This window comes from Bos indicus, chromosome 8, assembly GCF_029378745.1.
Source record: "Bos indicus isolate NIAB-ARS_2022 breed Sahiwal x Tharparkar chromosome 8, NIAB-ARS_B.indTharparkar_mat_pri_1.0, whole genome shotgun sequence".
NCBI classification, from domain to species: Eukaryota; Metazoa; Chordata; class Mammalia; order Artiodactyla; family Bovidae; genus Bos; species Bos indicus.
In genome coordinates, this window is record NC_091767.1 from 112,708,650 (window position 1) to 112,722,216 (window position 13,567).

Here is a 13,567-nt window from a genome sequence, read left to right on the forward strand (position 1 = left end):
AGGAGCGTAGTCGTGGGCCATCAGAAGTTGACAACAATCAATTGGGAGCCATCAATGAATCTAATCCTTTTACAACTACATGACAAATTGCCAAAGAATTCAATGTTGACCATTCTACAGTCCTTCTGCATTTGAAGCAAATTGGAAAGGTGAAAAAGCTCAATAAGTGGGTGCTTCATGCTGCTGCTGCTGCTAAGTCGCTTCAGTCGTGTCCGACTCTGTGGGACCCCATAGATGGCAGCCCACCAGGCTCTACCGTCCCTGGGATTCTCCAGGTGAGAACACTGGAGTGGGTTGCCATTTCCTTCTCCAATGTGTGAAAGTGAAGTCACTCGGTTGTGTCCAACTCTTCTTGACCCCATGGACTGCAGCCTACTAGGCTCCTCCGTCCATGGGATTTTCCAGGCAAGAGTACTGGAGTGGGGTGCCATTGCCTTCTCCAGGGTGCTTCATGAGCTGACCAAAAATCAGAAGAATCGTTTTGAAGTGTAGTCTTCTCTTATTCTAAACAACAGTAGTGAACCATTTCTTGATTGGATTGTGACATGTGATGAAAGGAGGATTTTATTCAACAACTGGTGATGACCAGCTCAGTTGTTGGACTGAGAAGAAGCTCCAAAGCACTTCCCAAAGCCAAACTTGCACCAAAAAAGATCATGGCCACTGCTTGGTGGTCTGCTGCTGATCTTATCCACTACAGCTTTCTGAATCCTGGCAAAACCATTACCTCTGAGAAGTATGCTCAGCAAATTGAAGCGATGCTTCAAAACCTGCAGTACCTGCAGCTGCCATTGGTCATCAGAATGAGCCGAATTCTTCTGCGTGATAACGCCTGCCGCCTGTCACACAACTGCCGCTTCAGAAGGTGAACAAATAGGGCCGCAGAGTTTTGCTTCATCCACCGTACTCACCCGATCTCTCGTCAGCTGACTTCCACTCTTCAAGCATCTCAACAGCTTTCTGCAGGCAGAATTCTCCCACAACCAGCGGGAGGCAGAAAACACTTTCCAGGAACTCACTGAGTCCTGAAGCACGGAGTTTACACTGCAGGAATAAGCACTTAGTTTTTGTTGGCAAAAATGTGTTGATTGTAATGGTTCCTATATAATAAAGATGCTTTTGAACCTAGGTATAATGATTTATAATGATTTAAGGTCTTCCCTGTAGCTCAAAGGGTTAAGAGGTCTCCTGCAATGCAGGAGACCACGGTTCGATTCCTGGATCAGGAAGATCCTCTGGAGAAGGGAATGGCAATCCACTCCAGTATTCTTGCCTGGAAAATCCCATGGACAGAAGAGACTGGCGGGGTCCATGGGGTCGCAAAGAGTTGGACACGACTGAGCAACTACTACTACGACTACCATAATGATTTAAAATTCATGGTCTGAAACCACGGTTACTCTCGTACCAGCGTAATAAAAGCGCAGCGCTCATCACTGTAAGAGGCTCCCGATGGGTATACTCAGCCTTTGTCTTTCTTCCATAACTCACAGACCAGTTTTGATCTAAAAAAATACAAGATTGGAAGTATCCTAACAGGGAACAAGGAACTTCCTCTTTAAGCTGGCATCTAGCTAATAGTTCCCAAAACTGCGCTTCCAAATTTCCACTAAAATGTGTCTAATTGCCCAGGAAAAGGTAAAAAGCTAGGACTGAGAGGACTTCTTGTGGAAACGGCAGGAATCCCACAACAGTGACCCTGACAGACCTGGCCCTGCTGGCGGCAGATGAACGCCTGCTGCTCACGGCTGACAGAGAGAAGGCAGGAGCCACGTCTGTGGTGCTTTTCCACCTGGAATCCCACACTCGTTCAGTAATGTTCAGTGCAGACCTCAACAACCAGAAAATGGGAGGAATGGGGAAAGCAAGGCTTGCAGAACTCTCTAACTTGTAAAGTCAAGAGAAATGTTTTTAATTCTGGTTTTATTAATTTGAGAAAATTAAGTGAAGAATGCTTTTAGAAATGTGTGATTCTAGGCCTTTGGAAGATTTTCCCACAAAAGTTCACCTAATTCCTGGATAAACTAAAACAAATATACTTTTTAATCAACTGCAGGGCTTCCAAACATGTAAGGCAAATCCTTAGATAATTTTGTTACAAATAAACATTTTAGGGAACTATAGGTTGGCACCATTTTTATAAGAAACTTGTAAAGCAAAAACCTGTAAAAAATGTATGTGCTTGTAGGTACATGTCCATAAGTGTTTAATATATGTGTATATATATGTTTATATATGAATGATATATATATATGTTTTTATGTATAAATGTATGTGTATGTGAAGTGCTTTTATATTATTGGGAAAAGGACATAAATATCAGACCACTTATGGCAGTGCCTCTAGAGGTGAGCTTAGAGGGATGAATTTGGGCCCTAACATGGGTAGTTAGTGTTTGAAGAGTGGTTTCTGTAAAGTGCAGTAGGCAAGTGAAGCACCCCAACATACATGGGTGTGTGTCCTGCATTCACCTCTAGAAAAGCTAGGCAAGAATACTGGAGTGGAGAAGGAAATGGCAACCCACTCCAGTATTCTTGCCTGGAGAATCCCAGGGATGGGGGAGCCTGGTGGGAGAAAAAAATCTATGTCTGCAAAATAAGGGTTCTTCATATGTTTCCTGTTAGATTTTATTGTCAAGACATTCGAGCCTATGACATTTTATTTGGCGATATAACACGGCCTGCTCAAGCAGAAGACCTGTATGAAGTTCTGGATTCCTTTACTGAGAAGTATGAAATCGAAGGACAACGAGTCAACGCCAGAAGAGCCGCCCGGGAGCAGAAGAAGGCTTCGGTGGTGCTGGGTTTCTCTATTTTTCTTAGTAGCTTCAGAGAATTTCTTCATATAGACTATTCTGTCTTTGATATTGGCTTCCCGGGTGGCTCAGTCCATAATCCGCCTGCAGTGCGGTGGGCCTGGGTTCCATCTTGACCCAGGGAAGACCCCCTGGAGGAGGGCATGGCTACCCCTCCAGTATTCTCGCCTGGACATTTCCTTGGACGGAGGAGCCTGGTGGGCCAGTCCATTGGGTCACAAAGAGTCAGATGGGACTGAGCAACTAACACACACATCCTTCATATCCGATTCTAAACACCCTACGAAACCTCCCTTGTAATTTCATTTGCATACAGTTCTTGTGGAAAATGTCATAAAACCTTGACAATCATCTATACAAATTTCAGGAAGAAATGCAGTTTTCTTTGATTGCCTTTCTGCGAGGATAGACCTTTATAATACTAATTAATAATACTAATAACCGCTGCCGGCCTGGTGCCTTGATGCGCGGAGAGCCTTCTGCGCTGGGTTCATAGCTCCTCTCGGCTCATCACTGTCTCCTCCTGCGCAGTGGCGGGGCCGGGAGGAGGGATGCTTCTGGCTGCAGAAGCGCGTCCCCTGCAGTCACCCGCCTGTTGTCCAGTTCAACCAGGGGTGGCCGGGAGCAGCGTGTGTGCTCTGCTAATGAGTGCAGGGGCTAGCGTTCGCATGTACATGCACTGGCGGGGGCGGTACATATGCTCCTAAGTAAAAACAGTTTTAAAATCATGTGCATTTTTCCTGCTCTTCCCAGGCTAAATTGCCTCCAAAACCATCGTCAAGACCAGAGCAATCATCTGCACAAGTACAGCTGAGTTCTGGCTCTCAAAGTAAGTGTTTTTGTTGCAATTCAAATACAGTTATAATTAAGTAATTATGAAATATTATTAAGAAATCAAAAGTTATAGCTTTAGAGTCCAATAGAAGAACTGATGCATATTAAAGAAAAAAAAAAAAACCAAATGCTTGGCCTCTTCTAAACACACGAGGCTAATTGTCATTCCTGTCATTTGTGAAAATGTTTATTCTCATTCAGAAAATGCTTTTTCCAGTGACAGAGATTTACCTTTAAAGTTTTGCTCTCTCCTCTTCTTCTTTTTTTTTTTTTTTTGCATCTCTTCCAAACACTGTTATTCTGCTGATTTGAAATGGAAACAATAAACCTGTTTTTCTCTTATACACATAGATTTATATTTCTGAATATTGATTTTACCATACATTCTTGGAAGCTCAGGGTTTCACAAAATAGAAACCCTATTTTCTAGGGTTACTAAATAGCTCAGGGTTGTAAAATAGAATAAATTCATAAAGCATCAGGTTTTTGGCCTTTACTCCTCTTTCCATTACTCATTTTTATGACAGTCACTTTTGGAATTCTGGTTTTCATGTGCAGAGGCTTCCAGTAAATAGCAATGTAGTAAAGTAGGCAGTGTTCCATACAATGATTAACTATTATGCAAGTGGCATTGTGCTATGGCTTTTAAGAGCACAGTGATGAAGCTAACTTATCTCCTGCCTTTAAAGAACTTTCCCTCTAGGAGCAGAGAGATGACATGTGGAAAAGTAACTGCAATTACAGGAAGATGTACCACGAACCCCCGAATAATGCAAGGGTCTGAGGCACCAACCCCTCTTGCCAAAGTCAAAAAAAAATATATATATATATATAACTTTTGACTCCCCCAAAACTTTACTAATAGCCCACAGCTGCCTGGAAGCCTTACTGATAACATAAACAGTTGATTAACACATATTTTATAAATCATATATGTTACCTACTGTATTCCTATATAAAGTAAACTAGAAAAAATATTAAGAAAAGTATAAGGAAATGAAAATATATTGATGATACTGTACTGTATTTATTTATACCAGAAGTTTACATCATCTGTTTACAAGATGAATTGTCTGTCAGTACCCATGTCAATATTGTCTTATGTGACACGAAACACTGTGAATGTTATATGTAATACTAACATAAAAAATTAATAGGAAAAAGAAATTCACATTTACAGATATAATGATTCATGCATTGATAAAAGTAAGCAGCAATATGATTGCTTTATGGTAGCTTAGCTTATATACTGATGAATGAAGAACTGTAAAGTTTTTTGGCATACAGTATTACAGCCATATTCATAATAAATATTAGAAACATTGATACATTTTTTTAAAACCACTTACATGTGATGAAGACTGATAGTTTCTACAAGAAGAGAGAGAGAGGCATGCTATGCAGTAATGTAATTCTTTGAAAGCCAAGTTACTCAACAGTGAGAAAACTAGCACGTCGTTAGTTTCGTATCATGTGGCTCATCTTGGCCTGTGTGAGGGTTGCCTTTCCGCTTCTTCACGAGCCTTGCACACAGTGTGCTATGTGGTGAACACTTAGGCGATGGTGGTGGCAGAGACCTCTCACAGTTACTAGAGTTTCACAGGGGGACATGCGCATACACAGCAGATAAGTTTGTTAACCGAATGACATGATGATTATTTACTATTCATTAAGTGAAGGTGGATCATCACAGAGGTCGTCTTCCTCCTCATCTTCATGTTGAGCAGGCTGAGGAGAAGGAGGGGGAAGAGGATGGGGTGGTCCTGCTGCCCCAGGGGTGGCAGAAGTGGAGCGGGGTGGGGTGGGGGGAAGAGAGGCAAGAGAGGCAGGCACCCTCGATGTCCCTTTATGGAAACACATCATAATTTCTGTCTGACTTTTTTGCTTTTTCATTTCTCTAAGAATGTGTGTACAGGGTCCCAGTCCTCCTTCCACTGTTTGCTTTTATCATACAAGATCCATGTTGAAAAAGAAGTTTAAAAGCAGTCTTGAATAAGCAGGGGCTGCCCGGTAGCTCAAGCATTAAGGACTCTGCCTGGCAATGCAGGAGATGTGAGAGACTCAGGTTTGACCCCTGGGTCGGGAAGATCACCTGGAGAAGGGCGTGGCAAGTCACCCCAGTATTGTCGCCTGGAGAATCCCATGGGCAGAGGAGCCTGGCGGGCTGCAGTCCTTGGGGTCACAGAGAGTCGGACACGACTGAGCGACTGCTGCTTTCACTCTCACTTGAGTAAGCAGAGCCCTCCACCAGACTGTCTGGTGTCAGTTTGTCTGGCACTGCTCCTGCATCTTTTTCCTCATTGTCTGGCACTGATTCAAGAGCTCTCATCTGCATCAAGTCATCTTTTGCTAATTCCTCTGATGTGGTGTCCATTAGCTCTTGAAAGTCTCCAAGATCCATGTCTTGAGACCCTTCACAGCCACCCTTCCCCCACCTATTTTGCTGTATTTGCAATCTATTTCCTGATTTCCTTGATTGGCTCTATTGTAAATTCTCTGAAGTCATGTATGACATCTGGAACAGTTTTCTCCAGCAGGAATTTATTGTTTCAGGCGTGATGGCTTTCATGGCTTTTTCTATAAGAAATGGCATCTTCAGTGGTGTAATCTTCCAGACTCGCATACTGTTCTCGCTCTAGGCATTCTCTTCCACAGCATCAGCAGTTCTTTGTGTAGAGTACTGTGTGTAGTGAGCCTTTAAAAGTCCTGATGATATAGAGGTTTGAAATAGAGATGTTGTGTTTGAGGCCAGCAACACCCCTTGGTGGTCTACTCATGGAGCTGAACTTGCGGGGTTCTTGGGTGGCCAGGGGCATTGTCCAGTATCAAAAGAACTTTAAAAGGCAGTCCCTTAGTGGCACAGTGCTTCCTGATGTCAGGGACCAAAAAAAGAAACGAGTTGTCATGATCCAGGCCTTCTCTTTGCACAGCCAAAGGCTGTCAGCTTGTGTTTATCTGTTCCCCTTCTAGGCTGGGGGTTAGCAGTTCTATAGAGGAGGGCAGACCTGGTCATGAACTCCAGTGCCTGTGCTCGGAAGAGTAGAGCTTGTCTGTCCCTTCCTGCCTTAAATCCTGGTGCTCACTTCTCTTCCTTACTAATAAATGCCCTTGGTTGCAATTTTCCCAGAATAGGGTAGTTTCATCTGCATTAAAAACTTGTTCAGGCAAATATTCTTTCTTGTCAATGATTTTCTTAATGACGTCTGGGATGTGGCTATTGCCTCTTGGTCAGCAGAAGCTGCTTCTCCTGTTATCTTGATGTTACTTAAGCCCAACTTCTTACTAAAATTATCAAAGCAAACTTGGCTGGCATTTAGTTCTCCGGTTTTGGATCCTTCACCTTCTTTCTGCTTTAAGTTGTCATATGATGACTTTGCTTTTTCTCAAATCTTATTAGAGTCTATTGCACCCGCGTAAAAGCTGCATTTGCAAGATAAGATAAAAGGGATTTCACAGAAGGTGCAGCGTTTCTGCGCCTGTTGGTGTAGCTGCAGCAACAACTTCATGGATTTCCTTTTCTCTTTTAGAAACGGTTCTTGCCCTGAATTTACTTCTGTCGGAGTGGTGGGCGGGTGCAGTTGCAGGCCTGTTTCTACACATCAGGCAGTTCAGCTTTCGCTGTAATGACTTTTCTCTGCTTCCTGGGAGCACTTCCGGGAGCACTAGTGGTACTTTTTATGGGTCCCTTGGTGTTAATCAAGGTTTATAGTGTTGTTTTAAACACAACGAAAAATACACCAGAACCATGAAAGAGAGCTTATCATAGTGATACACAATTGACTGGAGAGACAGCTCGTCACATGGAGACGATTAAGGTCAGCATCTTTGGCAGTTACTTGCAACACTCGTCACCTCAGCACAGCAACAGGGGGGTGGCTACACAAGTATTCCAGGGTATAGTATGTGTACTCGTGTATGTACAATAAGTACGTTCATTTATATGGTTATGACTAAATACTGCAGCTTCACATCTGTTTACATTTCTCTCCACTGCAAATGGAGAGTGTGAGTGTGCATGTACATCAGTTTTGATAAATTTTAGCTCCTAGTAAAAGATTTGTGTGTATCCTACAGTGGCAAATGGTGAAACAGAATAGTATCTATATAAATTCCATGCATTCATGACACACCTAGCTTTTCCTTATTTCTTTTGATATTTCTAGGCTGTGTGTTTCATCTGAGTTTTTTCAGACAAATTTTCCAGTGTTATCAGGAAAAATCCACTTGTAAGTGAACCCACACAGTGCAACCCATGCTATTCAACGGTCAGCAGCATATGATAAGCTCTGGGCAAAGGACTCTAAGTGCCAAAGTGCTGCCAAGGCCATAAAGCCGGTCCTGCCCTCCCCCTCCGTGTTTTGTATCCATGTGCCCAGTTTTCATGCCCAGGTGAGAAATGAGCATGAAACCCGACTCATGGTGCTCATACTGATTCCTGGCTATGCCTTTAGCTTGTCTAAATTTACCTCATCGAGGCAGAGCCTCAGGAACTAGACCTATTTTTCTTTATAGTGTGTATGTGTATGTGTGTGTGTGTGTGCTCAGTCACTCAGTCGTGTCTGACTCTTTGCGACCCCATGGACTGTAGCCCTCCATGCTCCCCTGTCCGTGGGGTTTCCCAGGCAAGAATACTGGAGTGGGTTGCCATTCCCTCCTCCAGGGGATCTTCCCAACCCAGGGGTCAAACCTGTGTCTCCTGCGTCTCCTACGTTGACAGGCGTGTTCTTTGCCGCTGAGCCCCACCCCACGCCCTAAACACACACACAACTTGCTGTGTATCCTGTTCTCTTGGGATGCTGCTTTCTTCCTCCAAAGGGATGGTCAATTTTTATTTATGTTCTGGTGATTGATTTGCTTATACTCTTATTTTCTGTAGCAAGATGTGAGCATTGAACCTATTTTTAATTTAGATAGGAGTGATTACATAAAATCTGACCTATATGTGAATACTTCAAAATACAGAGTGTTTCTAAAATTTCCTCACTGAGGGAGTAGGTATCTGTATCAAACCTACATGAAAATCCTGCTGGTCTTCAGTATCAGTTACTTGTCAGTGTAGATTAAAAAGCTACTTACCTTATCTCAAGAAACTCCTCTCAGCCAACAATGGAACAATCTTGGAAGGTTTGTTTCTCTTGCGTATTCTTCCTGAGCAGGTATTTTAACATCTAGCCTCATTGGTCACGGGTCCCCCTGCTGCACCAGCCTTGTTCTGTCTGTTTGCCGCAGTGACCTCTGTCTTTGGAAGCTTCCTGTCCCGCAGGGGCTGCTCTCGCTGATTTCACAGCGTGCTTGCCAGCTCAGCTGCTCGCCTGGGCACGTTTCTGCAGACGCAACTCTATTCACCATCCACTCTTCTCCTCCCTTTACTTTTTCAGCTTTAGTATTTGTTGCCTGATTCCTGTTTTTTTCACATGCCCATCATCTTTTCTCATGTAGCATATCATGCCTGGTTGCGAACACCTGGTTTTGATTCAATAAAACCAAAGTTTAAAATTTGTATCTATTCTTAACCTTTCATTTTAAATATGACTTATTCCTAAGTGCTTTATTAAAAAACAAAATCTTAATTTTTAATTTCTTATATATCCTCACATATATAATTTTATTTAAGTGTATATGTGATTCATAAATACGGTTTTTGAAAGCATTTTTTTCTTTTTCTTTTAGGAGTCCTTGCCTTTTTCCCATTTCTCCTCTGTCCTAATTACACGTCACGCTCTTCCACACTCACACCAGCACACCATGGGACAGTAGGGATGACACTTTCCTCGTGTTTCTATAGTTCCTCCGTATTTTCTCCGTGTCGTCCACACACAAGCATGTGTACAAACGTGTGGACACGCAGGCCCAGTGTTTTGTGGTCATCTCACAACAGTGCTGCTACAGTTCTGTGCTTTCCTACAGCTTGTTTGTTCGTGGGATTTATTTGATCCTTTTGCTCAGCAACATCTCACGGAAATCCCTGAATCAACTGTGTTCTTGCAATTATTGGATACTTACTCCTCAGTTCATTTAATTCCTTGTAGTGGCTATTCAGTACTCCATCATGTAGATGGACATTTTTATTCGGCCACTCTCCTACTGATAGATATTAACTTTCAGCTTTTATTCCATGCGAAGCAGTGTCACAGTTAATTTCTTAAGCTGTCTACATAGTGGAAAAAATTTTAAGATAATTTCCAGGAACAGACATGGTAGGTGAAAGGATGTATTTGTAAATTTGTAAGAGATTTGGTAGATTGACTTTTAAAGTTTTTACTACTGCAGTCCTGTCAGCCATTACCCACGACCTACACTCCCACCATGCGCACACCTATCAGAGACCTACACTCCCTACTGTGCACACGCCTATCAGACACCTACACTCCCTACTGTGTATACCCCACTCAGATACCTACAGGCCCTACTGTGTACACCCCACTCAGATACCTACAGGCCCTACTGTGTACACCCCACTCAGATACCTACAGGCCCTACTGTGTACATCCCACTCAGATACCTACAGGCCCTACTGTGTCACCCCATCAGACACCTACACTCCTTACTGGGTCACCCCATCAGGCACCTACACTCCCTACTGTGTACACTCCTATCAGACCCCTACACTCCCTACTGTGTACACCCCAATCAAACATCTACAGGCCGTACTGTGTACACCCCATCAGACACCTACACGCCCTACTGTGTACACCCCTATCAAACATCTACACGCCGTACTGTGTATACCCCTATCCGACACCTGCACTCCCTACTGTGCACACTCCTATCACACACCTACCATCCCTACTGTGTACACCTCATCAGGCACCTACACTCCCTACTGTGCACACTCTACCGCAACACGCCTCACAGTCATCCCTCATCACTGGTAGTGTTGGAGTGTCCTGAAGTGTTTACTAGTCTGACAGTGGGTTAGATTTCCTTGTTAAGTGACTGTGTTTGTCCCTATTCGTGATTTAAACACTTTTTTCATCTTATTGCTGGTGTTTGGAATTTAGTCTTATCTTAAAAGTCTCTATTTAATTGGTTAATTTTTTTCTCTTGGAATACTTGTTGCGTTTTCAACTTGTATGAGTGTTTTGTATATTAAGGGGTTTCTCATTTGGATGACAGTTTATTTCTCTAGAGGTATTGTTTGTTGATCTCAGTTTTCATGTGGTTCATAATCTATATGAAATATAAAAGTTGATATATAAACTTTCATATGTCAGCGTTTTAACATTTATGTAAAGGTATCTGTCACTTATTTCTTACAGATTTTGTACGTTGGAGTTGTTGTTACTCAGTCGCTAAGCCATGTCAGCTCTTTGCAGCCCCATGGACTGCAGCGCGCCGGGCTCTGTACCCTCCGTATCTCCTGTAGTTTGCTCAAGTTCATGTCCATTGAGTCAGTGATGCTATCTAACCATCTCATCCTCTGTCATGCCCTGCTCCTTTTGCCTCCAGTCATTCCCAGCCTCAGGGTCTTTTCCAGTGAGTCAGCCCTTCAACTTCAGCACCAGTCCTTCCAATGAGTATTCAGGGTTGACTTCCTTTAGGATTGACCGGTTTGATCTCCTTGCTGTCCAAGGACCCTCAAGGTCTTTTCCGGCACCACAGTTTGAAAGCATCAGTGTTTCAGCATGGTTAGGGTCTTCTCTCCTGTACATTGCCTTCATAGTGTCCTAGGTTTTCTTGAAGTATTTCATTCTTGCAGTTACTAGATACTTACTCCTCAGTTAATTAAGAGCATTTTACCAGTACTCCTGTCAAGTACCAATATGCAGTTCTGGTTAAAGTAATGTTATGTACTTATATGAACTCTATGATTTTTTAATATTAATTACAGTAACATTATATATATAGACAAATAAATTTGGCATTTGTATGATAATCTTCCTATTTTACTCTTTCCATTTGTAGAGATATTATGTCTTTCCTAAGATTTCATGGTTTCTGTGCCTTTCTTGTTAAATTTATTTCTAAGTACTTTGTAATTTTGTTTTGCTGTGTTGAGTGCAAGACGCTTTCCCATTTATTTTCAGAGTGCTTCTTTTAATAGTTGAGAAAGCCTTAATTTGCACATCTTTTGTCTTATATATGGTCACCTACCCAAAATCTCTTACTTCTCATCAGTTTTTTAAAATAGATTCTCTGATATTTGTTCCCTCTTCCCCACCTTGCCAATGCTTATTTCTGTATTTTTGTATTCATAAACTTCTTAGGCCAGAGGCCTTCACACTGATGCACCTCTGTCCTTAAGGGGTACACAGAGATGAGGAAAGCATGTGCTTACTCCCTCAGTAGTGTCCAACTCTGTGACCCCGTGGACTGTTGCCCACCAGGCTCCTCTGTCCATGGAATTCTCCTGGCAAGAATACTGGAGTGGGTTGCCATGCCCTTCTCCAGGGTATCTTCCTGACCCAGGGGTCGAACTTGGGTCTCCTGCATTGCAGACAGATTCTTTACCAACAGAGCCACCAGGGAAGCCCTAAGGGCACACAGAGATTGAGAAAGCGCTTCTGGGCACAGGTAATTTAAGATACAGTTTACAGATGGCTGGTTTCCACTCGTGTTCTTTGTTGAGAACATGATGTACATGTTGCCCTCTTTGTCTTCTGTTCTTTCACAGTAGTTTTTTTCACACTTGAATAAGAAAAGCAAACTCCAGACTATCTTATTAATACTACTACAACATTGTCCCCAAAATGTAAGGACAGTGATACAATTTGAAATATGAAAGTTGATATTAGTGTAGTTGGTAAGTCTGATGAACAGTAAATAATTTTGTAAATTAGATGAATTACATTTTTTGTCGCTTTCAACAAAGCTGAATGGAGACCTAATGGACTGTTATCTGAATTTACAATAAGAATAGTAATTAATATTATTATTATATATTAGTTATTTATAAAATCACATAGCTATCATCAAAATAAAAATTGTAGTAGTAATAGTTTATTAATTAATAAGTGATATTTTATTATTGCTATTGTTTTGATGATAGATCTCTATTATGAGAATTTTTTTACCTCTATCTAAGAAGGGAAATAAAAAATTCTGTCACATTCTTACAAAATATCTTTCTTGCCCTCTCTAGTTTTTCTAAAAACCATCTTTATTAGCATTGATATCTTTAAAAAAGAACACTGAGATACAATTTTATGTTGAAGCTATGTCATTCCATAAATAATAGTTATCCTCGGCATATGACCTAAATTCAGGTATGACCTAAATAAAATCCCTTACAATATACAGTGAAAGTGACAAATAGATTAAGGAATTAGATCTGATAGACAGAGTGCCTGAAGAACTATGGACGGAGGTTTGTGACATTGTAGAGGAGGTGATGATCAAAACCATCTTCAAGAAAAACGAAGGCAAAGTGATTGTCTGAGGAGGTCTTACAAGTAGCTGAGAAAAGAAGAGAAGTAAAGGGCAAAGGAGAAAAGGAAAGATATACCCATTTGAATACAGAGTTCCAAAGAATAGTGAGGAGAGAAAAGAAAACCTTTCTCAGTGATCAAAGCAAAGAAATAGAGGAAAACAATAGAATGTGAAAGACCAGAGATCTCTTCAAGAAAATTAGAGATACCAAGGGAACATTTCATGCAAAGATGGGCTCAATAAAGGACAAATGGTATGGACCGAACAAAAGCGGAAGGTATTAAGAAGAGGTGTCAAGAATACACATAAGAACTATACAAAAAACATCTTAATGACCCAGATAACCCCAGTGGTGTGATCACTCACCTAGAACCAGACATCCTGGAGTTCAAAGTCAAGTGGGCCTTAAGAAGCATCACTATGAACAAAGCTAGTGGAGGTGATGGAATTCCAGCTGAGCTATTTCAAATCCTGAAAGATGATGCTGTGAAAGTGCTGCACTCAATATGCCAGCAAATTTGGAACACTCAGCAGTGGCCACAGGACTGG

At 41.9% G+C, this 13,567-nt stretch overlaps 1 protein-coding gene across 2 annotated transcripts in view; it reads left to right on the forward strand.

The window, feature by feature from the left end:
- SH3YL1 (SH3 and SYLF domain containing 1) overlaps positions 1 to 13,567 on the forward strand; it is a 61,689-nt gene that overhangs the window by 36,774 nt on the left and 11,348 nt on the right. Inside the window, exons 7-8 of one of the 2 annotated variants that reach the window (XM_070795453.1) lie at positions 2,625 to 2,796; positions 3,569 to 3,644. In XM_070795453.1, coding sequence (XP_070651554.1) covers positions 2,625 to 2,796; positions 3,569 to 3,644 — 248 coding nt within the window. The remainder of the gene's footprint in view (positions 1 to 2,624; positions 2,797 to 3,568; positions 3,645 to 13,567) is intronic. The other variant, XM_070795454.1, reaches the window with a different exon arrangement.